The sequence below is a fragment of the Empidonax traillii genome, unplaced genomic scaffold, assembly GCF_003031625.1.
Source record: "Empidonax traillii isolate 1590-97213 ecotype Southwest subspecies unplaced genomic scaffold, ASM303162v1 scaffold1313:size132312, whole genome shotgun sequence".
Taxonomy (NCBI): Eukaryota; Metazoa; Chordata; class Aves; order Passeriformes; family Tyrannidae; genus Empidonax; species Empidonax traillii.
In genome coordinates this window covers 64,752-86,921 of record NW_020956506.1, presented here as the reverse complement: position 1 = coordinate 86,921, position 22,170 = coordinate 64,752, and the positions used below count along the sequence as shown (strand labels likewise).

Here is a 22,170-nt window from a genome sequence, read left to right as displayed (position 1 = left end):
CAGGAGGAAGCCTGACTGGTTGATCTACAGTAATGTCACTGGGGACTAGACTTCATACCCAAGGAGCTGACTTTTGCTTAGATATTTCAGATTAAGGGAGGTACTATGTTCGAGAATGAAAAAAAAACTCAAAGCATTTCAAACCTTACTTGTATATCACAAAGACTGGATGGGGGGGTGCAATCATACAGTTTGCATGTGTTCATTTAATACTTGCAGTTCTATGAAGTTAAAAGCTACTACAGATGCAAAATGATGATGCCCTTTTCAATGCCTATTTTAGGAGAAATTACGACTTGAAAGAAACAAGGAGTACAATCAATATCTCAGGGATAAAGAAGAATGGAATGAAAGGCTAAGGAAATTAGGGAAGAAAACCAGAGAGGTAATACAGTTTTACAGTCTTACCAATGATTAAGACATACAAAGTATGACAAAACAAGCATATTGTGTTGTTCCATGAGGTCAGCTTTATTAATGTGTCTAGGGGGTCCTGGTTACAACTCATACAGTACAGTTCTTGATTCCTGCTTCCATCATGTCTGTGTCGTAGATAGATGCTTTCACTCTTCTGTGTGTCTAAAGCAAGTCCCTGGGTTGTTTTTGGTGTTAAAAGTGGTGGCCAAAAACGCTATCTCTTTGAACAAAATGTTGAACCTTACATAGCTTTTGTTTGCAGATGCTCTTTTCCTTAGTCTGTGTTGAGTTCATGAGAAAGCAAGGCAAGTGCAGGCAACTGTCCAGAATATGATGCTGTGTGCTTGTGAATAAGAAACAAAAATTAACAAAATTTACTACTGAAAGGGAGCTAGGCACATGTGTAATTGAAATCACATTCTGATCTGAGGCCTTTGATTTGTATGGCAGTAAGCAGCTAGGAACACACACACACACACACACTCACCCCCATTGGATGAGGGAGAGAAGCAGAAGGGTAAAAGTGAGAAAACTTGTAGGTCGAGTTAAAGACAATTTAAGAGGTAAAGCAAAAGCTGCACGTGCACAAGCAAAGCAAAATCATGGACAGGCAGGTGTTCAGCCATCCCCAGGAAAGCAGGGCTTCATCATGTGTAACAGTGACTTGGGAAGACAAATGCCACCACTCTGAATGTCCCCCTGCCCTCCTCATTTCCCCATCTTCATATGTTGAGCATGACATCCTACAGCATGGAATATCCCTGTAGTCAGTTGGGGTCAGCTTCCCTTGTACCCACAGCCTCCTCGCTGGTGGGACACCATGAGAACCAGAAAGCCTTTGGCACTGTGTTAGTGCTATTCAGTAGGAACTAAATTATCCCTCTATTATCAATATCGTTTTCATCACAAATCTAAAGCATAGCCTCATACAAGTTACTATGAAGAAATTTATCCCAAACCAGTTCAACAGCCAGGGGGACTTTTAGGTCTGATTAACAGTGTTGTGAGACTCTTTGCTTTAGTAATCTGGAAGCAATATATTGATCTGAGAAATCTGCTTTCTAATAATAAAATCTTTTCTAGAAAGGGTAAATTTCAGTTTTAAAATATTTTTGCCTCAGTTTAATAATTTGGAACTCCCTAATGTAGGTTTGATTTAAGAAGGCCTTCCACTTCTTTTTAATACAGAAATTCTGAAGTGTACATTAGTGTGAGAGCTGAGTCATTCCAGGAAGTGCCTTGTATTTGTACCCAAAACATCTGAAGGTTTATTATCTTTCTTTCAGCAGTTGGCAAGTGTAATTATGTATTTTTAATTTCTGTCCAGAAGAATGTTTCTTGTTTCTGGAAAGATTTTCTTACATAAAGATCTTATTTAAAGATCTTTTCCTTCAAGTGCATTGGAGTGTCATGTAGACATAAAGAAAAATATTTTAGTCTGTGAAGACACGTATAAGGCAGTATTCAGGCATTCTTTAGATACTGAAATTCAATATCTGTTTTTTAACTGACTTCTTGAAGGGTTGGGGTGCTACACAACAGTGATCCCTAGGAAACTGGCAAAAATGTTGCTTGTGTTTGTGTAACTGAGTCTGTAAGTTTCTAAATTTTTTTCTACATGTTTGGGCATTTATGTTTCCATATCTAACTTGTCTAATGAAATCTATTTAGGGACTTAAGGTTTTTTTCTTATTTGCTTTGTTTGTCATCCAGTTGCACTTTTAAGTTATATTTTTATTATTCTTGTGTAGAAACAATTTTGCTGTCATAGAAGAACAAACAGGAAAAAAGCCTGGTGATGAATTGAGGTTATGCCATCTCTGAGGGATATTTAACTTGGAGTGAGAGTCAAATAACACATACGACCACAAAAGTTTGATCCAACAGTTTAGATAATCCTAGGATAAACTTCAGTTGCAAGGAACCTCTGCAAGTCATGTAGTGCAATCCTCTGCTCAGAGCTGAGTTAACTTCACAGTTAAATCAGGTTAGTCAGGCCTTATCTGGTTGAGTTTTGAAAGGATGAAGAACGCACAGTTCCTCTGGGCAACCTGTTCCATTGCTTTAACTTCTTGATCTGAACTTCTATTCCTCTGTATCCCACTGGAATATCCTTTGCTGCAACTTATGACTGTTGGTTCTTTGAAAACTATTATTCTGTCATCTCTGTAACTGTCCTTTAGATAGAGACTACAATTACTAGTTCCTCTTGCCCCATGCAAACCCTCCTTAACCTTCTTCTTACAGGCTGAATAAACCCAGCTTTGACAGCTCCTCCTTTAAGAGCTCAAATGCCATCTTGGTAGCCATCCTCTGCACTTTCTCCAGTTCATCAGTATCCAGGGGGCAGGGGAGAGGGCAGAAACTGGGCACATTACACCAGAACCTGGATACTGAATAAATACTGAGCAGAGAGGGATCACTTACCCCTGACCTGCTGGCAACAAGTAACGCAGCCCAGGTTGTTGTTAGCAGTCATCACTGCTGAGGGTCCTCTGCTGACCCATGTGCAGCTTGTTGCCCACCACTAACCCCAGCCTTTATCTGCAGAACTGCTCTCTGGGCAGTTGGTGCCCAGCCTGTGCTGTGTGTGGTGTTGTTCTGTCTCAGGTGCAGAGTTTTGCCTTTGCATTTGTTGATCTTCATGAGGTTTTCATCAGTGTATTTCTCCAGTTTGTCCAAACCCTTCTGAGTGTCAGTCACACCCTCTACTATGTTGATCCTTCTTCCCAGTTTGGTGTCGTTTACATCCTTAGTTTATTTTTCATTGCATTTTGTAAAGTATGAGTTACTGTTATCTTTACTCCATAGATGAAAGATTAGTGCACAGAAATACTACAGGATTTATCCAAACCCACGTTGTTTGTTAGAACTGTGTATTGAACTCTGGTCCAGTGTGTCATAGGTTTGCTTTTTATTTACTAAACTACCCTTCCTCATAGTGACTTCTCCTGGAGAGCAAAGAAATAGATTAAGAAATGGTCAGGTTAAAAGGTTGTGCTGAAAGGGAAGAAGTATTACAGACTTGCCTGGGTCTGGATAGAATAAAGATATCTAGTCTCTTGATGAGGTGTAAAGTTCCAAGTGGTTTTTGATTATTTGCACCTCTGAAACTTAAGGTCAGATTAGAGTTGGTAAAAGACCTGTCCAGGATTGATAGCCGTGCTTCTGAAACACATTAGATACAAGGAAGAGTACCTTTTTTAATCTCAAGAAAAATAAATAAAACACTAGCTTTTAAGCACTTCTTGAAGTATTTTCCTTGCTCACCTCTTACCTTTCTTCCAGTACTTGTTTAGAGATTGTTTGAAACAATACAAAACTAAGGTTTTACTCCATGCTATTTGTTTATATTCAGATCTTTTAATTTTTTTTTTTTTTTTTCATTAAACAGAATGAGATGAACAGGAATATAAAACATGTTGCTGTTACCAGGCTCCAGCCAGAACTACGTACGGAAGCACAGCCCTTTAATACAGGTGTAGAACCTCCCAAGAAGGATGCCTTTACTTCTACAGAAGATTATGAAGAGCTGCAAAATAATAAGAGATGGCTGGAGGAAGACAGGTGCCACAGGTTAGATGATGTGGCTGAATTAAGAAGTCGACTATTAAATGAAAGACTTGATGCAGATTTGGATGTTCCCAGTGGATTTGCTAGCCAGTCTGTAATTCCTATTAGGAAGCATCACAGACTTGATGAAGATCGTGATTTTGGTAGAAGATACTACAGAGTGGACTATGATCCTGAGATAAGTGAAGAAATGGACCCTAGATTTAGATGTGAAAGCACCTATGACAGAAGAACTCCCCGGGTTTTACATGCTGAAAGGTATTCTTAATTCCGTTTTCTCCTTGATTTCCATCGTGTTCATTGACAGCCATGGTTTGCTGTCATTGAAAATTAGACAATGTTCCCATGTGAAAACAGAATTTTTGTACTCACTTACAAAAAGGAACTTTGCAGTAATTTATAGAAAAAGTGTTGAACAATTTGACCAGTACCTAAGACTATACATCATAGGTTAAGGAGCATTGTGTATATTATAGCAATCCAAGGATATTAGAGAAATTACCCCAGAAGAAGCTGGCCACAGTTAATTTTTATGAAAAATGGTTTCCCAGAAAACATGTTAGTATTTGAGAGCAAACTCCTGCACTGGAAACTCTGTTTTCTTAGTCTGTAAGAGTTATAGCAAGTCAGTTTTCAGTTCAGATTCCAAAACTGGAATTTTTGGAATTCAAAAATTGAGCTTCAGTTTTTGGTACATGCCACTCTGTGTATAAGATGCAAAAATGTGTTTTCAAAAAATCTTTTTTACTCCATGTCTTGGTAGATGACAGGCTTTAAACTTTTGTGTAGTTGAATCAAATCCTGATGGTTTTAATAGGTACTAATCTCTCTAATAACTACACAGCTTGAATAAACATTTGAGAAAGCCCAAACCAAATGAAAGACGATGTCTCAGATAAATAATTCAGGAGGAAAACTGATATTATGTACTGTTCAGTATTAAATAGTCTTTACTGTGTTAACTGATACATGAGTTTCGTTACTTTGACATAAATTGTTAATCTTTCTCTTTTATCTTATTCATTTAAAAGAAAAAAAAAGTATAACCTTCCCAATCATACAAGATTTGGCAGTCTGGCCACTTGGTTATTATTCCATTGCAAGAGCTGGTTGCTTTCAAAACCAGATGGGTTGTGGTACAAAACGGTACCAAACTTAAAAGAGATGTGTTTTATATAGCTAAATTCAAAAGAAATAAATCAGTAAAGTTTATTGTAAACAAATTTGTAAAAAGGGCTCTAAGGGTATTCATTTGTTCACTTTCCAGATCTTGGGAACATGAGTGTTGTAGATTTTTTTTTCCTGTTACCAGAATTATTTTCCTGCAGTTGCTGCGAGTGAAGGAAACACCAGTGTCCTCTCTTTGTAAGGCAAAATAAAGACTGGGTTTTTTATCTAGATTTAGCACTTCTAGGAAAAACAAAGGCAAACTGTACTACTTTCAACCATGTTAAATATTACAGGCATGTTTCATTGTTAGTTGCTGGTGGACTTGTTCAATGATCTTTTGAATTGTTGTTTACAGGAATAATTTTCTGGATAGTACTGCAAATTAATAACTGTGGGGGGAAAAAAAGCCCTAAAATACTTATCTACTTTAAAAGAATTTTTTTAATTCAGTGATCTCATGCTTCTTTTCCAGTTTCAAATGCCACTAGAATTAAAATATTTTTTTTCTTAAAAGCTCTGATAGTCTTTATCAGAAAAAAAGTTAAAGGAATTAGATCTGTGGAGAAAATGAAATGTCTGGAAGCTTTTTCAAGAGGCAGGCTAAATAAATGGGTTATTTTAAAGTTTCAGACTGTGTTCTGATGTGCTTCTAAAAGCATGTATTTATTTATATAGTGTTTCTGAAAAAGTCAAGCAAATGGAAACAGTGGTTAAATAGAGAAGAGGAATAAGATCGCCTGTTTTCTGCCAAATGAGATTCAGACGAGAGAAAATTTGTTCCACCCTGACTGTAATGTCGGTAGAAATGAGCAAAGAAGGTTTTTAGGGTAGAGTCGGCTTGTCTTATAGCTTTTCAGAAAGAAAAATATTAGAAGCTAAACTTGATATCTAACAAAGATAACCAAAATATTTTTGAGACCATCAGCAAGTTTAATCCTCTTTGTTAATTCATACTCAGAAGGATGAATGTCCTCTTTTTAGTAGGTAGCTGTTTGCCACTATCTGATGCAGTTGGGCACAGTCTAATATTTAAAATATAAAAATAACCATTTGATAACTCTTTACTTTGTTTCTCAAAGAATTTATACAGAATTATATAGATAAAAGATCAGCAAGCATAGCGTTTGAACCAACAGTAGACATCATGTTGAATAGAAGTATACTAGTTTTTATTTATTCCAGGAAACGTGGATGGTGCTTACATAAATATCTGTGACCAATATATCACTAGGCAATTCATTGCTTATTTGGAGAGGCCTCTGAAATAGCTTTAGTTCCAGTTTTCATTTAAAAGAAAATATAGAAGATAGTGTTATCTTTGCTATTGGCAAACTTGGTGCATCTTTTTAAAAGCAGTTGCTGAAACACCGTCTGAATGGCCTGAACTTAAATTTGTATATAAAGTTCCTTGGGGTTTTGTTGGTGTATTTTCTATTACTGAATTTTTATTAAAAATTAATTTTCAGTATTTTTTTATTAAATGTGTTTTTTAATCTAGTACTTTTTTCTCCTTTGCAAGGAGCTCCACTTAACCTCCTATGAACTACATTCAGTCTCTCTTCAAGGAGAAATACATCTCTTAGTGACGGCTCAGCTTCTGAAGAATTAGCCTTTTTTTTTTATTTCAGGCAAAGTCAACTTTTCCAGAGCACACGTGATTCATGACTAAATTCATAAGGAGGCATATTTTTGTTTTCTGTGCTAAAGTTCTTATGTTCCTAAATGGGGTTTATTAGTTTGGAGAGGCAGATGTTCATAACAGGACTTTTCAGAATGGTTTCTGTTTTGACGGAGGCACAAGCTTATTTCAACAAATAGAAATGGTGACAGAGAAGTGAGAAGAATTGCAAAATATTTTAGCTCTTAAGGGTAGAATGCTTTAATCCATTACCAGCAGTCAGGTCTGTCCCATGAACAGCAGACAACAGCTTCTTGATTGATTTGGGCTGATATGTCTGGGCTTGCCTTGCTAAACTTGCTGCTTTCAACAAAAAAAGGTTGCCTCTTGAATCCCAAGGTTTGTTTCCTTGCTTCCTCCCTGCATCCTTTCATTACACTATGGACTAGGCTTTCTCTTTCCTGACTGCATTTGTCTTATCTCTCCAGCCTTGTAGGGCTGATTGATGATTGATGATCATCAAAAAGATGATCTTGATCATGAAAGGAAATCATATTATGCCAAGAGGGTGGATGTCATTCTTTCATGTTGTTTTTGTGGGTTGTTATGATGCCAAATCAATGTTTAATAATCTGCTTGCTGCCTTTGGCCTTTGATTATGGGCTTTTATTTAAATTACAGAAGAGCTGTGGTTCTTTTTACGTAAGAGATGGGGCTTTTTCCATGTTTACTTAGGGTTTTTTTGGATTTTTGGTTTGCTAAATAGGAAGTCCATGGCTCTGTCCAGCTCTGGGAAATATACAACTTTGTTAGCATTTGCTGAGTACATTATTTTTCATTGAAATATTTAATTTTCATTATTGTCTTACTTTGTCGAGATAACTTGAAGTCCACAACAAAGAGTTGTTATTTTGTAAGACAGGAAATCCTTATAAATTCAACTACCCCAGATTGTTTTAGGACCTGCTCCCTTGTGCTCAAACAATATTTGGCATCTTTGAAGTCACTTGAAGTTTCAATCATATCACTACATATGTAGATAACTCAAATTGTAGCTCCTGAATTTTTGTATTCCCCGTGTTACCTTTTATCTTGATCAAAAGTCCCTTCTCCCTTTTAAATTCTATCAGGTGCATAGTGAAGAGAAGGTCGTCATTAAAAAAAGCTTTTTGTGTCTGAATTGGTTGTTTCACCAGACTCGCCCAGAAGCTGTACACCGAAACCTGTTGTAGACTTTGTTAGCTCCTGGGGATTAAGAGCAGCAAGATCTGTTACAATTAATGCAGCGTGAGTGTCAAAAGCCCTTTAGCTGTCACAACTCTTAACCAGTTAAAGGTTGCATGGAAGCAGGCTTGGGAATTCACGCTCCAGACAGAGAGCTGACTTGACCGTGCTAGCAAAGTGAATTGTTTTTAGAAATTTTGTGTGATATTTTCAGAACTAGTTCTGCTGTCCAGTGTGCAGTCAGGCTGAAAATAGATTTGCACAAAACTGGTGGACCTTCCATTTCAGATTGGGTGTTTTTAGGCAAGCATAGTTGAATATTTCCAGTTTCTTTAAGGCCCTGTCTGAATGGAATAGTAAGAGACATACCTGTGGATTATGAAGATGAATTAAAGGAGAGAGCATATGTGTGGCAGATGTCAAGAACTGGAGATCCTAGGTGTGGTATACTGTGCATTTTTCTGATAATTGCGCTACAAAATTGTGGTGAAAGGAAAATGCTAATTTAAAATCCATGATATGTTATCTGAAATGGCTGATAGTTTTTCCTGCAACTAGTATAACAAGAAAAATGTGTTTCCTTTGAGAACAGCCATTGAAGCTTGCATGTCAGTTTTCTTTTTGAATCAATAGATCACCCATTTCTCCAACTGAAGACTTTTATTGATTCATATAATGGGGAATCCTTTTTTGATAGTAGTTTTAAAATTCCTTTTTTTCCCTCTTATCTTGGTTTTGCAAGTCCTGAAGTGGTCTAAGTGTATGAGGCAGAAGCAGAACACTGTAAAGCCCTTACAGGAACTCTTGACTGGCACCATTCAATCTGTCAGCATGGTTGAAGTGCTCCACTGAGTCAGTGTTTCTGATGGCTGCAGAAACCACAGGCAGATGGGAACTGCGAGAAACACCTCTTTACCAGGCAGTTTCTCCTTTTGCTTCTGCTATTTCTTTGGATTGTAGGAAAGCTGTATGTCGTAAATGTATCACACAGTGACGTAAGTGCGTCTATCGTGTTTCATACAGACTGTGAAGGAAATTCTTGGGTTTGATCATTTGGTTTTCTTTTTTTGCCTCTGCCAGAAACCAGGTACAGATTCGTTCTTCAGCTAATGAGGAGGCCAGGTCTGCAGCTGACATGCGCTATAGAACAGGCCTTGTTCTTGGTATGTATAAAAACCTAACTCCTGACACTGGCTTAAACTTTCCTGAACTTTCCTTGCACATATTGTTTTTCTCTGTGAATAATTAAAAACTAGAAAAATGAGCTTTCCCCCCATGTAAATAAATATTATTAATATGGAAAAAAATAAAGAAAAACATGTTTTCCCCCTTAATGTAACAGGACTTTCTGATTAATTTTGAAGAGCCCAGGTTTCTTCTTAGATATCATTAACAGTTTAAGGCCCAGATATGTAATTACAGGTTGTTTTTTTAAAAAATGAAGCATAGGAGAAATCTTAATCTCTGTATTGTTAAAGACACAACTTTATTGTGAATTTTAATTGCAGAAGTATGGAAAATGGTAATTTTCACAACCTTGGGCAAGAACAAATGATTCTGATCATCTCTTGCTGTTTAAATGTAGCCATACAATTCAGCAGGGAACATTAGTGTGGAGTGCACTCAAGAGAAATACTGTTAAAGGCATAGGATTCCTAGCTGAATTCAGAAAATTATAAGGCAAGAATAAATGAACTACAGTAGTAGTTCTTTAGATGGGAGCTTTTGAAGGCAAGCTAGGTCTGAATTATGAAAGAATTGATTAACAGTTGTCAGAATAATTTCTGTTTATTTTTCCATTTGAACTTACCTGATCTTCAGTGCTATAGGTGGCAGGTAAACTTTTTTGAACTGTTTAAAGGCAGCATTACAGTAGTGGTGTTGTGATGGTCAGTCTCTGGTCTGTCCAGTCATCTCATTTGTGATAACTTGAGTACACAGAGTTGGGAATTCACATTCCTGGCAGTTCTGGTTAGAAGAGTATTGTTAACTATGTTGTATGAAGATTAAGTAAATTAAAACCTAAAATTTTTGGAAATGAGAAGTGATTTCAGATTCTCCCAAAATCACAAACCATGAGGTTTGCATATTTGGTCACTTTATAGTTCCAGCACAATAGTTGAATAAAAAAGTCAGTCAGTCACGCATCAAGTTTTGTTGTTGTTTTGGCTTTTATTTTGTTTCTTTCCAGCTTTCTTCTCTTTATTGTTCAGGTCTACTTTACTAGGGATCCACAGTAATTTTGGGTATGGAGTATGTTAGGAGTTTCTCTGTCTGATAGCTGTGCTGTACAGAAAGTGGTGATGATGGTTTTTATGGTTCTGTTTGTAAAATAATAGCAGACCTCTGCCCTTCTTCTGAGGGTACTACCAAAAGTTGGAAGTTTTTTGGGTTCCTTAAAATCCATGTGGGATGTTATCACTGTTTCCCTTTGCATACACACATCTCCCAATTCTTCGCTAATTCTTAGTAGTCGTGGGAATCATCCTAAAAGTGGAGGAATTTGCTTTCCTCCCTCTGGGCTCGACTCTCTTAATTTTTAACTTTCATTTTGTATCCAGAGCAGTGCATCATAATTTTGGAGTGCTGTAGTGTATCTTCCTTAGTTGTGCATTGGAGGGAAAAAAAAAACCCCTAACTTTTTTTAGTTTCTGTTTTATCACACAGGTTTGAAATTTGTAGCTTCCTGACTATACAAAACCAGGCAAACTGGGAAAATAATAATGAACGTTTTAGTAGTTTGGATCATCATACTCCAAACAAACTGTATATTAAAATTATCTGTTTTTTTTAATCAGTAAAGATGCACTGTATGTATGCTCTGCTATGTTTCAGGTTTTAAATTGACTGAAATTCAGTGGTTTTGTTCAGTACTCTTTGTGTATTTTGTGGAGCATTTACACAAGTGTGTGGTCATTTCCATTAGGTGGTCAGGACCGAGAACTTCTCCAAAGGAGAAAGGAGAAATACAGGCGAGAGCTAATGGAGCAGATGGCTGAGCAACAGCGAAATAAGAGACGGTAATGGAAAGTTACTATATTTTTAAAAGATGGTGGCTGGAATTTAGAGGCATTTCATTAATTCAATGTGGTAAGAGAAAAATTCTTAACTGAGGAATTCCAGGTAGCTAGGTAATATTGCATTCAATTAAACTCATTGCCGTGAGAGCTTTAGTTTTTAATAAACAAATTCACCAGCTCTCAATGGCACAAAGAAAACCAAGATATTTTTTCATTTTTAAAAAATTATTTATAGTTTCTTCATGGTAAAGAAGCTTTAACTGAAGTTATCTTTTTTTGCTGATACAAGTTAACTGAAGTTATCTTTTTTTGCTGAGTGTCTAACTGCTTGGCAAAGATGAGTATTAATCTTGTTTTTGCCCTCCAGTTTAGGAAGGTAACCTCTTATTTTTGAAGCACTTGACCGTGCCGCTTATGCAGAATAATGAAATATTAATTTCTTCCTTACCTATTGGCAGCTGCCTACTGAATAACAGTATGGATACAAAAAAACACACAGTGATATTGGTGAAGGGATAAGGAATTTAAAATAAGTTAGTATTGACAGTTTCACTATGATGAAAAATTGTACATGCTGAACAAGCCTGAGCCCAGAAATTACAAAATAGTATTTGCTGCAGTTTTGAATCATTAATTTCAATGTATTTAATATTAACTTCTTGAATTTCAATAAAGATAAATTTCTAAGCAATGTCCTGAAAAGTTCTAATAAACAGGTTTGTGGTGGTTTGTCCTTTTATGGTAATTAGATTTTTATTAGGTGGAATAGATGATAGCCAGATACTTCTTGAGAGTTCTGTTTATTTAAAATATTACACAGTTTCGTTCACTGACTCCAGAAGAAATCAAGTGGATCATTGTCTTCTGTTATCCTGTATTTTCAGAGTTATTTTAGCTACAGAATTGTGAGCTCTGTGCTTTGAAAGAATGAGTATAGTTGTTACTGCTTTCTGATGTGATCATTTTTTTTTAAAAAAATCCCTGACAAAACAGTGAGAAGGAACTTGAGCTCTTAGTTGCTGCTTCTGGAGCTCATGACCCAGAAAAGATGGTAAGAAACTTGGATTTTCTTTCTTTCACCTGTACAGTTTTTTCCTTTTTTCTTGCTTAGTCAAAAAAATCTGGAGGGCTTCTATAACATGATAAATGCTGGTTGTTTTGTTTTGTTTTGTTTTTTAATAGGGCATAAGCATAGAACAAAATTGAAGCCAAGGATGATAAGACTGAGTCATGGTTTAACCCCAATCAGCAGCCAAGCCCTACACAGCTGCTTGCTCACTCCCCCACCAGTAGGACTGGGGAGAAAATAGGAAGGATAAAAGCTAGAAAACCTGTGGGTTGAGAGAAAAACAGTTTAATAGGGAAAGCAAAACTGCACATACAAACAAAGCAACACAAGGAATTAATTCTCTGCTTCCCGTGGAGGAGAGCAGGACCCCATCACACGTAATGGTGACTTGGGAAGACAAACACCATCACTCTGAACATCCCTCCCTTCTTCTTCTCCCACTTCATATAATGGGCATGATGACATATGGCCTGGAATGTCCCTTTGGTCAGCTGGGGGCAGCTGTCCCAACCTCCCATGCACCCCCAGTCTCCTCAGCAGCGTGTCAGTACGAAAAGCAGAAAAGGCCTTGGCTCTCTGTAACCTGCTCAGCAATAACAAAAATATTGCTATATTATCAACCCCCTGTTCGGCACAAATCCAAAATACAGCCCATACCAGCCACTGTGAAGAAAGTTAACTCTACCCCAGCCAAAACCAGCACAGGCTGTATGTAACTTGTTACACATACTTTCAGCTTAAGAGGAAAATATTTTTGTGGAAATTATTGAACATTTTCTTGTGAAGTGACAAGGTGGAAATTTTGTACAGGCAGTGGTTATCATGGAAAAAATACTTGGTGTCCATTCCTACCCTATTTACATGCACACAGTAGTAACCTTTCCTTGGGAATGTAAAGTATGCCACAGAAAGTTTTTCCTGTTTTTCAATTAAGAAAAAATCTAGTTGTTTTGCAGATGAGTTGATTTCACTGTATGAATTTTTAATTTCAAAATTTTAATTGTTTTTTAAACTATTCAATATAGTGTTCAGGATTACAAGTGTTTTTATAGGATTTTATAAGAGGCAAGATGTTTAATATCGTGTTCCTTGTAAAACTGAAGGTTGCTACTGTCTCCATTTCCTTAGTAAGGTGATGATTACATTAGGAATTTTGTTTAGCATATATCAAGGGATAGGTTGTCAGCACTATAGCATTAGTGACTGCTTGTCACAGAACTTGTATGATTTGCATGTGTGTTTGCTATGTGCCCGAATCCGTTGCATCTTGGAGATCTGCTGCTGAAGGGTTGGTAACTTTTTCAATCAAGAATAGACTGGTTATTAATTAAACTGGTAACTGGTTTAAGTTAGTGGCAGTGCTTGGGTTTTTTTGAATGCTACAACACAGCAAGAAACTTATGCCATTTCAGGAGGGTTCAGTAGAGAGAATTAAAATTCTTACTTCTAAATGGGGAGGGAGAACACTGATCTGGCTACATGTTCCTGCCCTCCCTGATGAAAGTGTCTGTCTTGCTTGTTTGATCCCTTTTGCAAACTGATTCAGCTTGGTTAGCTGGCAAAAATCTGAATCCTTTTTGCTGCTTTAGTTGGCTTAGAGAGGTCAGCTGGCTGATCAGGGATTCAGATGGTGAAAGGGAGAGGGATGGAGTGTACAACCAGGAGCCAGGCAGGAAAAGATACAAAACTGAGCAGAGGATGCTGGGTCCTTTGGCTCAGCAGGCTGCAAGGTCAGTGTAAACAGCATTGTCTAATCAAAGCTGACTATGCAGAAGCATGCTGTGCTGCAGCTCTCAGTATACCATATGCATCTCAAAAGTGCCTGTTGTAGGAACAAAATTATATCTAGAGCAAGTCCAGAGGATGCATAGTGTTTTAAAACCACTAATTTAGCTGAAAGCCTTCAATTAAGTAGAATTGCTGCATTCATTAAGCGTCAGTCACTGTTAGCTTTAAATTGCCTCTCGGGGGAGATTCTAATTAGGTGGATTTCGTGATTAATTACAGGTTGGTTAAATAGCAATGCCTGATTAAGAATCTATAAATGTAGACTGTTGTATATACGGCTTGTTTAAAATGAAGCAGTCCCCAGGATGAACTGAGTACCACAGTCACATCTGAAATTAGCTACAGAGCTGAAATCTGGGGCACTTCGGGAACAGTTCACATTAAAGCTGGTAGCGAGAAAGGCTGTTTTAAATGTTCTCCTGCTCAAGACACTGGATTTGAAAAGACAAGTTAAAAAAATAGTCCGTAGACTGTTTTATAATTTTCAATTGCTGTAGTTTCTATCTGTTAGCTAATTTTGTATTCACATCTAGAAATTTGAAGTTAAATGTTGTAAGGAAATCAAGTAGATTTTGAGAATTTTTATCTTAATACTGTAGTCCATGATTGGTGAGTACTAACTGCTTTGTATATACTGTCTTGCAGCTAAGTGATGAGGAGGTAAAGATTTAATATTTTGCTGAAATACTTCCACACTGTAGGGTATATGATTTGCTGTTAGATATTTAATCATTAGCTGGTTTCTGGTATTACTTTCTCTGAATGCATGTTAATTGAAGCACTGCAATGTTAGAACCAGCAAACTCAGAACAAACTCTCTTGTACTTATACATTGTATGATTTGTTTCCATTCTTCTATTATGTTAACTTATTTAAGCAAACATTAAAATAGTTATGCATAGCAGTTGCTGTAAGGGCTTTCTGGGTGTGATAGGGTAGTTCTGAAACTAACTGACTTGCATGCCTTTCCATTATTTGCATGTTGCCTTTGACTTTCTTCTGAGGCTGCCAGTTATCAATAAACATTTGCTACTTCTATTTTTAAAAAGAACCGCCCCAAAAATTCACAGTTGTTGTGGCTGAAAAAATCAATAAAATCCAAGGAACTTAAAAAATGAAATAATGATATTGCAAGGAAATGTTTATTGGAAAAAGTCTCAGATTGTATTTGATTTTAGTTTTTACTGATTATGAGCTATTTCAGTCTTGGGATGGAGGGAGGGATTTTGTAAACTTTGCCTAATATAATGTGGGAATTCTGTCAGTGTAGAAAATTGGCAGCTGTACATAACCTGTACTACAGACAGAAATGTCCTTTTTTTCTGGATATTAGCTAGAACTGTATACTTTCTGAAACTTGCCAGATAGATTATTTTTTGTAAGTCTGTGATAAACTTCCTAGATTTCCTTGTAGTATTAGATTCTCAGTAAATCACTGGGAGATAAAAATGCAATTACTAGAAATTTAAACAGCTAGTTGGGACCCAGTGAAGTGCTTAAAACAACCTAAATGGAAGGTCAGAATATTTCCTAGTAATAATAAGATAACAATTTTGTTTTGTTTTTTTTTGTTTACTCTCTTTTTTTCTCTTACCTTTTTTTTTTCCCCCTCCTTTAGCCAAATAGACTGAAGCAGTTTGGCTTCACAGCAAGAGCTTCTGAAGAGAAAGTACCACCTGAAAGGCCCAGGGTGGCTTTCCAAACTCCAGTGCCTGCCCCTTCAGCCTCTCTAGTGATTGAAGACTTTCAGAGTGATAAAGACTTTCACAGGGGGCTAGCCAGCACTCTTGGTGAAATAGCAGCTCCCAGGTGCGTCACCGTCACATTCGTTTTGCACGTTAAATAAGATTGTTGTTAAGCATGTTATTACTGCTGAGGTAGAGCTCAGTGATGCTACTGATCCTTCTCCGAGGAACTGGTGGAGGTAGAAATAACATTTTTACAATTAACAGAAAACTAACTACTTTGCAGTGGAATAAACTTTAAATGTCAGTTTCTTCACAGTTTATTTTGAAAAATCTGTGGAGGCTGGATTATCTGTGAAGACAGCTCTCTCTTAGTGGACGTTTGCACAGGATAAGGGTTGTGCTGTAGAAGTTGTGTCCTTGCCTGTAATGTTGAATCATGTGTGAGGATGCTTGAGCACGTTTTCAGAAGGCTTGTATGGCATGAGTTTGGCCCCTGTCAATTAGCAACATCCCAGGGCTAAGCTCAGGAATGTGCTGTAGGCAAGGGCAGCATCCACTAGATGCTGCAATTGAGACTAAACTGTTCAAGGAGAAAGAAGGAGCTTCAGGCATGTGCTGAGCTACTCACCCTTTGACCAGAGACTAATCCTTGCCTTGTTTTATTTACTGTTGCTGATGTAACCAGCAAGTATCATTAACTGAACCAGTAAAACAAGGCATGTGTGCTTTATGTTCTTTAGATCTCTGGAACAGTGTGGGTTCATGTAGTATTCCCTAAGAGAAGGTAAATTCCCTACTGAGGCTTATTGTTTCTGCACGGCACTAATGAGAGGTCTTCAACTGAACTAAATTAGAATTTTTTCATAATGAATTCTCTTTCTACTCGCATCCCCCCTCCCTTCTCTTTCCCTCCCTCTCCTCTGCCTCCTCACTTCGCTTCTTTTGGTGATCTTTTTTCAGTTGTACAGCAAACCAAAGAGTTGTGTCCCTTTTTTCTTCAAGGCTTGCACCGTTGCCACCGCCTCCACCACCAGTTCTGACAGACAACTATAGAACACCTTATGATGATGCATATTACTTTTATGGGGCTAGGAATCCTCTGGATCCCACTCTTGCATATTGTAAGTTGATGATTTTAGGTAGATTGGTTGTTAGAGTGATTCAGGTGACTAATTTTCATCTAGTTAAATAATGAATAAAGTAGAACTAATGACAGCAAATTAATCCCATTTTTTAGATTGAATGAAAAGGGCTTTCTGTTTTTGAATGAAGTAGTTTTTTCCAACTACAAAAGGGTCTGTGGCTTCCAGAAATCCTGTTCATCACTTGAACAAGCTCTAGTCTCAGCTACTTAGCCATCACTCCTCCTACATTGTAATTTTCATTATAATCTTGATAATTCAAGCATTATTTTCTAAAATTACATAAATAATATAATTCATTACATGTTTGGGTGTTGCTACAATTTCAGATATAATTTTAAATATTTTTAAAACATTTATTAATACATTAAATATCTTAAAATAATGTACAAAAATTCTACCTTTGTGTTTTAAGGACTCCTTTTTTGGTCTATCCTTTGATGGCTTCAGAAATGATTTCATGAAAGAAACAACTGTGATGTGTGTGTGGAGGGACTGGATTGTGTGGTGTGTGTTTTTTTCTTTTTTCTTTTTTTTTGCTTTTTTAAAGGAAAAAACAGAAATACTTTTTAAAATTTGTTATGCTACCTTCATAGAGAAGGTAAAATGAAGGGGGGAAAAAGCCTCACAAAAATAACTCTTTTACTAGTTTTATTTGAATGGTATTTATATGCACTGGGAAATTTCAGGAAAGCTAGAGATTGAAGAGCAAAAGGTTTTGGATTTTTTTTTTCTATCTCCATTGTAAATTTCTCCCTATCTTGTTATGTAATAGCTTAGGGTTTGAGAAAGACTTATTTATTTGTTTGTTTCCTTATTTGAAAGTTCCATGCATTTAACCTTTTCTTCATAATCTTATTTTCAGACCACAGTTTTAACTCACAGAAGTTTGAGGACTTTGTTGGGGTTATTTGGTTTTGCGTTTTTTTTCCCTGTGTGTTTTAATTTGGTGTTTGTTGTTTCCTTGTGTTTGTTTTTTACCCTTGTATCAATATAACTTCTAGGATAAATGGCTTACAACTTAGAGTATTAAAGACTAATACCTGAAATTCACGTATGAGAGTTAAGTTGTCCTAAAGCTTGGTTACACAAACTGGACTATTGCTAGTGCTTAGTATTAGACGAGTGATATTGTTGGAGGTGCATCTCTTACTGTCTTAAACACAAGCAGGAATATGCAGAGTAATTTCAAGCCCCTTGTGGCAGGGTGCTGCAGGTCTTGTTTCAGTGAGAGTACAGGTGTACTGCAATTAGGTGATACATTTGGAAGGCATGAGGACAAGTGTTACCATTAAGTAAGTTATTTAATTTTGTTGTTTCATTTTAGAATATGTTAATGAAGTAATTTGTCAAATTTAAAGGGGTTTCGTTGAAATTAAGAAATAGATTTGTACCTTGGCATTGTATTTCGTGCTTTAGAGGGCATTATGGATTAACTAAATTTGTTATAGAAGCTGAGAGTCCTGTTGGTAATCCTGCACTTACAGAGTTAGAGCAGTGAACTCTGTCTTGTTAAGTAATGACAAATACTTATATTCAAGCATTCAAAATTTAAAATGGTATTTTTATTTTTTCTGTGTAGATCGTCCCGGTATGATGGGAATGCAACCCACCCCTAATCCGGATCCTCCTTTAAGTCAAGCCCCAGTAGAGCAATCTGTGTAAGTATTATTTAAATTCATATTCTTTATTTACATTTATCTTTTTGTTTTGGGAATATATTGCTGAGAATGGACATGCCTTTGAAATAAAATGTATTAAACACAACTTTTCAAACTTCAATTAAGGATTTCTATCTGAACAATAAAACAATAATTCAGCAAACTCCTACTTTCATATGGATTTATAAAAGTGTTTGGGATTATAATCTGCCAGGCTGTGGAAAACAACAGCTTTTAAGTATTTCAGGCAAGAATTTTTAATTTTGTTCTTTTTTTTTTCATTCCCTCCATCTGGACCCTGTGATGTTTTCCTATTGTATGTGTGGTTTTTCAATTCAGAAGTAACATTGGACAGAATAATACAGGAGACAGGCAAAGAAACATAGGAATACTTTCTGAAGAAAAAACACAACCTTCCAAAGAGCCAACATTATCTTACCAACAAGAATTACAACAGCAGGTACTGAGCGATAAAGCTTCTGACTCTTTATTCTTTTATTTTTTGACATCCAATGGTTGTAACTGTTGTACTCTTTCAGACATTTTTATTTAGCTTACACATTAAAAGTTTCTTAACTCTCCCTGCCTTCATCACTTCCTTCCTCACATTCTTCAACCCTGCTTTAGTTCATTTTAGCTCTTCAAACGGACAGTAAGCTCTTCAGTTTTTTTTTTTTTCAGAGGCAGAGAGAGTGTTAAGATTTACAGCAAACATATTAGCTCCAGGCATGTAGCTTTATATGATTATTTTCATAAACATAAGAACTTGCATCTTAAAGGCAATGGATTGTATCGCTGTGATATTCCTACTGAAAGATTGCTTTTGAGAATTAGTGCTATAATAAATAAGAACAGTCTAATTTCAGGAAGTTCTTCGTGATCATTTGGACACTTATTCAAAAGCTTTCCTGATGTTTATTTCCAGTGTGTTTGCAGTGGTATCTTACCTTTTTTAAGCTTCCTTTTTGATAGACCAGACAAATTTTTCGAATCCCCTCTTCTAGTAGATGTCCTAGACCCCCCTACTCATCTTAGTGGCCTTTTGCTGCTGTACCTTGTGGAAGTTTATAAAATGTATTTGGCCATAATGAGGCATTTTATTTTGGAAGAGATTTTGCTAGAACCCAGTTCAGTGGCACTTAACATTTTCTTATCTTATTCTTTATATGTTTCTTTGCTGGGGGTAAATAATGGCTATAAAAATATTATAGTTCTAATTAATATTGTGCATAGGAATAAAGAGAGGCTGCCAAGCAAAGTCAAATAAAGAATTAAATAAATATTTAGGAATAGTGTCTGATACTGCAGATATGCTTGTCTGAAGGCATTTTCTTACTATAGGCTTAAGTAAATTTTATCTTGCCAAATGAGAGACTGCACAATTTGATATAAAGGTCTAATAAACACTGCATGATAGTTTTGCAGAGTTATTACGCTGCTTATGGTTGAAAGCAAACAGAAGGTATTCTGCTTTTTTTTTTTCCTATTGAGAAGACTGACTGACCATATTTGTAAATGGTTGAAGGAGCTAGATGGGTCTTTGTTGACTCATTATCTCTCTTATGAAGTTGTATGACTACTTGATAAGGGGAAATCATGGAATTACAGAATGGTTAGGCTTGGAAAGGACCTTAAAGTTCATCTTGTTCCACCACCCCTTCCTGCAGAGACACACCTCCATTTGAGCAGGTTGTTCAGAGCCCTGTCCCAACTGGCTGTGAACACTTCCAGCGATGGAACATTCACAGCTTCTCTGGGCAGCCTGTTCCAGTGCCTCATCACCCTCACAGTGGTTTATATTAATTAATTTATCTAATTAGTAAGCTTATCTAATGCACATACAAACTTAAGAAAAATACAGTAATACATTTTAGTTACATAAATAGTGGTTAAGGTTTGAAAAGCTCTAAACAGAAGAGGAACTTTTTAACAGCGGTTCACTTTGTATACGTTACATTTATGAGGAGATTTAGTTACATAAATGTAACCTGATTTTGAAGAAAAGGAAGAACAATCTGTATGAACATTTCTGTGTTACATACGTACATCAAATGGTATTACTGCAGAAAAATGTTTCACGAATGGTTATAGAATTGTGTATCATTCTGTTAAGGCAGTTATTGTTAGGAGTCTAATTTCAGTTTTGATGGAACAAAATGTACTAAGTTGAGAGAAGCAAATGTTGTAGTGAGTGTTATACAGTTTTGCCCGTTTGATTTTCAGGCAGTATAAACATCTGTATCAAAGACCCAGGGATATGGAACGTTGGATATAGAGCAAGTGACAGATGTGAACATTTCTGGAACTTGGGAGTCTTACAATGTGTATCTGTAGGTTTCTAATTATGCACAACTGGCAGTGCACGTTTTCACAACAGTATTCAATACCCTGTCTGCAGCATAGGCAGTGAAATGTTTGGATTTGCTTGATATAGATGAGGGAAATAAGTAATGAGAGCATTCAATTGGCACCGTTAACTTTTTATTAAAATTATACCTAACGTGATATTTTTATGGTTTGTTTTTAGATAAGAGAGAGAGAGGAGCGACGCAGGCAGGAGCGAGAGGAGAATGAGCGCTATGAAGCCAAGATAGAAGCAGAAAGGAGGAACTACAACCCCTGGGGAAGAGGTGGTGGTGGTGCTCCTCTCAGAGATGCAGAAGGAAATCTGATAGGTATGTTTGCCAAAATTATGTGTTGTCTGTTCAAGACTGATGTTTTCTTGCTCTCCTAAGGCAGAGCTGTTTTATTCAGCTATGTTATTGCTTGCTTTGTAACGCCGGTAGCCCTTTATTGGCAAATAGACTTGTTTCAAGGAGGTGCACTCTAGGAATATTTCAGTAATTATTTTGATTTCTGTAGAAGCATTCAAAGAGTACAATTTGAACAAAATGGGCAACAAAAGACATGTCAACTGGAAGTGAAGATACAATGCAGTCATAACGGGAGAAGGAGGAAAACAAGCTTTTAGCATCATCAGCAATACAAATATGCTAAAGTCTCTTGTGAAGACTTTTATTTAAACATGTCCTGGGGACAGGTTTTAAATTGTTTTTCTTTTTAAAAGTAATTTCTAGAGTTAGAAATCTCTACTTGTGACATGGAAAATGGAAGCATGTTTTATATAAATATACAAAGCTAAGCGGAATATTTAAGTTTCCACAAGTAACGTTGCTGGTAAATGGCTATATAAAGAGCAGTCAGCAGTAATGTTTTTTAAGGCTTAGTTTTTTTCCAAATGCTCTTTTATACAAGATGGGAGTAGTGAGCTGGGAAATAGCTGTGATCCAGGCAAGTTGTTCATCCACCTCTCTAGTAAATCATGGAACACTTACTGGATAAGTAATTAGTTTCAGTTATATGACACCTGAGCAACATATAGCAAAATTAATAGTGTAGTTTGAGGGTAGCAGGTGAAGTTTAAATGCTTTTTTAAAGATTTTGTAACCAAATTACAAGTTTAAAAGCTTGCATTAAGGATCCAAGCTTGCGTTTATTCCCAGAGCAGATAGAGATGTTAATAGTGCCTGACTTTGGGCACTGCAATTAAGTGTTTGGCTTCTTTCTCTACGCTTGAACAGTGGTGAGAGTGGAAATGCAGAGGTCTCACACTAGCCTGAGCTCTGCTGAGAACTTTATCTGTAAATGAGGAACTAAGATAAAGAAGCTTCTTACCCTGTTTTCCTGAATTACATATGTAAAGTACTTTTCCCACCACAGCTGGCAGCATTATGGATAAGCTATGAGTCAAACGTCATGCAACATAACGTGCTTTCTGCCATGTCTCTTTTTTATGCAGT

The 22,170-nt window shown here is 36.6% G+C and overlaps 1 protein-coding gene across 9 annotated transcripts in view; it reads left to right on the top strand.

Annotated features, from left to right (window-relative positions):
* Window positions 1–22,170, top strand: part of CSPP1 (centrosome and spindle pole associated protein 1) — a 65,858-nt gene that overhangs the window by 16,354 nt on the left and 27,334 nt on the right. For 5 of the 9 annotated variants that reach the window (XM_027906533.1, XM_027906526.1, XM_027906531.1 and 2 more), the window contains 10 exons: window positions 284–385; window positions 3,812–4,248; window positions 9,083–9,165; window positions 10,929–11,022; window positions 12,016–12,073; window positions 15,498–15,688; window positions 16,570–16,688; window positions 18,292–18,370; window positions 18,710–18,830; window positions 20,898–21,045. In XM_027906533.1, the coding sequence (XP_027762334.1) occupies window positions 284–385; window positions 3,812–4,248; window positions 9,083–9,165; window positions 10,929–11,022; window positions 12,016–12,073; window positions 15,498–15,688; window positions 16,570–16,688; window positions 18,292–18,370; window positions 18,710–18,830; window positions 20,898–21,045 (1,432 nt within the window). The remainder of the gene's footprint in view (window positions 1–283; window positions 386–3,811; window positions 4,249–9,082; window positions 9,166–10,928; window positions 11,023–12,015; window positions 12,074–15,497; window positions 15,689–16,569; window positions 16,689–18,291; window positions 18,371–18,709; window positions 18,831–20,897; window positions 21,046–22,170) is intronic. The other 4 variants (XM_027906532.1, XM_027906530.1, XM_027906527.1 and 1 more) reach the window with 2 other exon arrangements.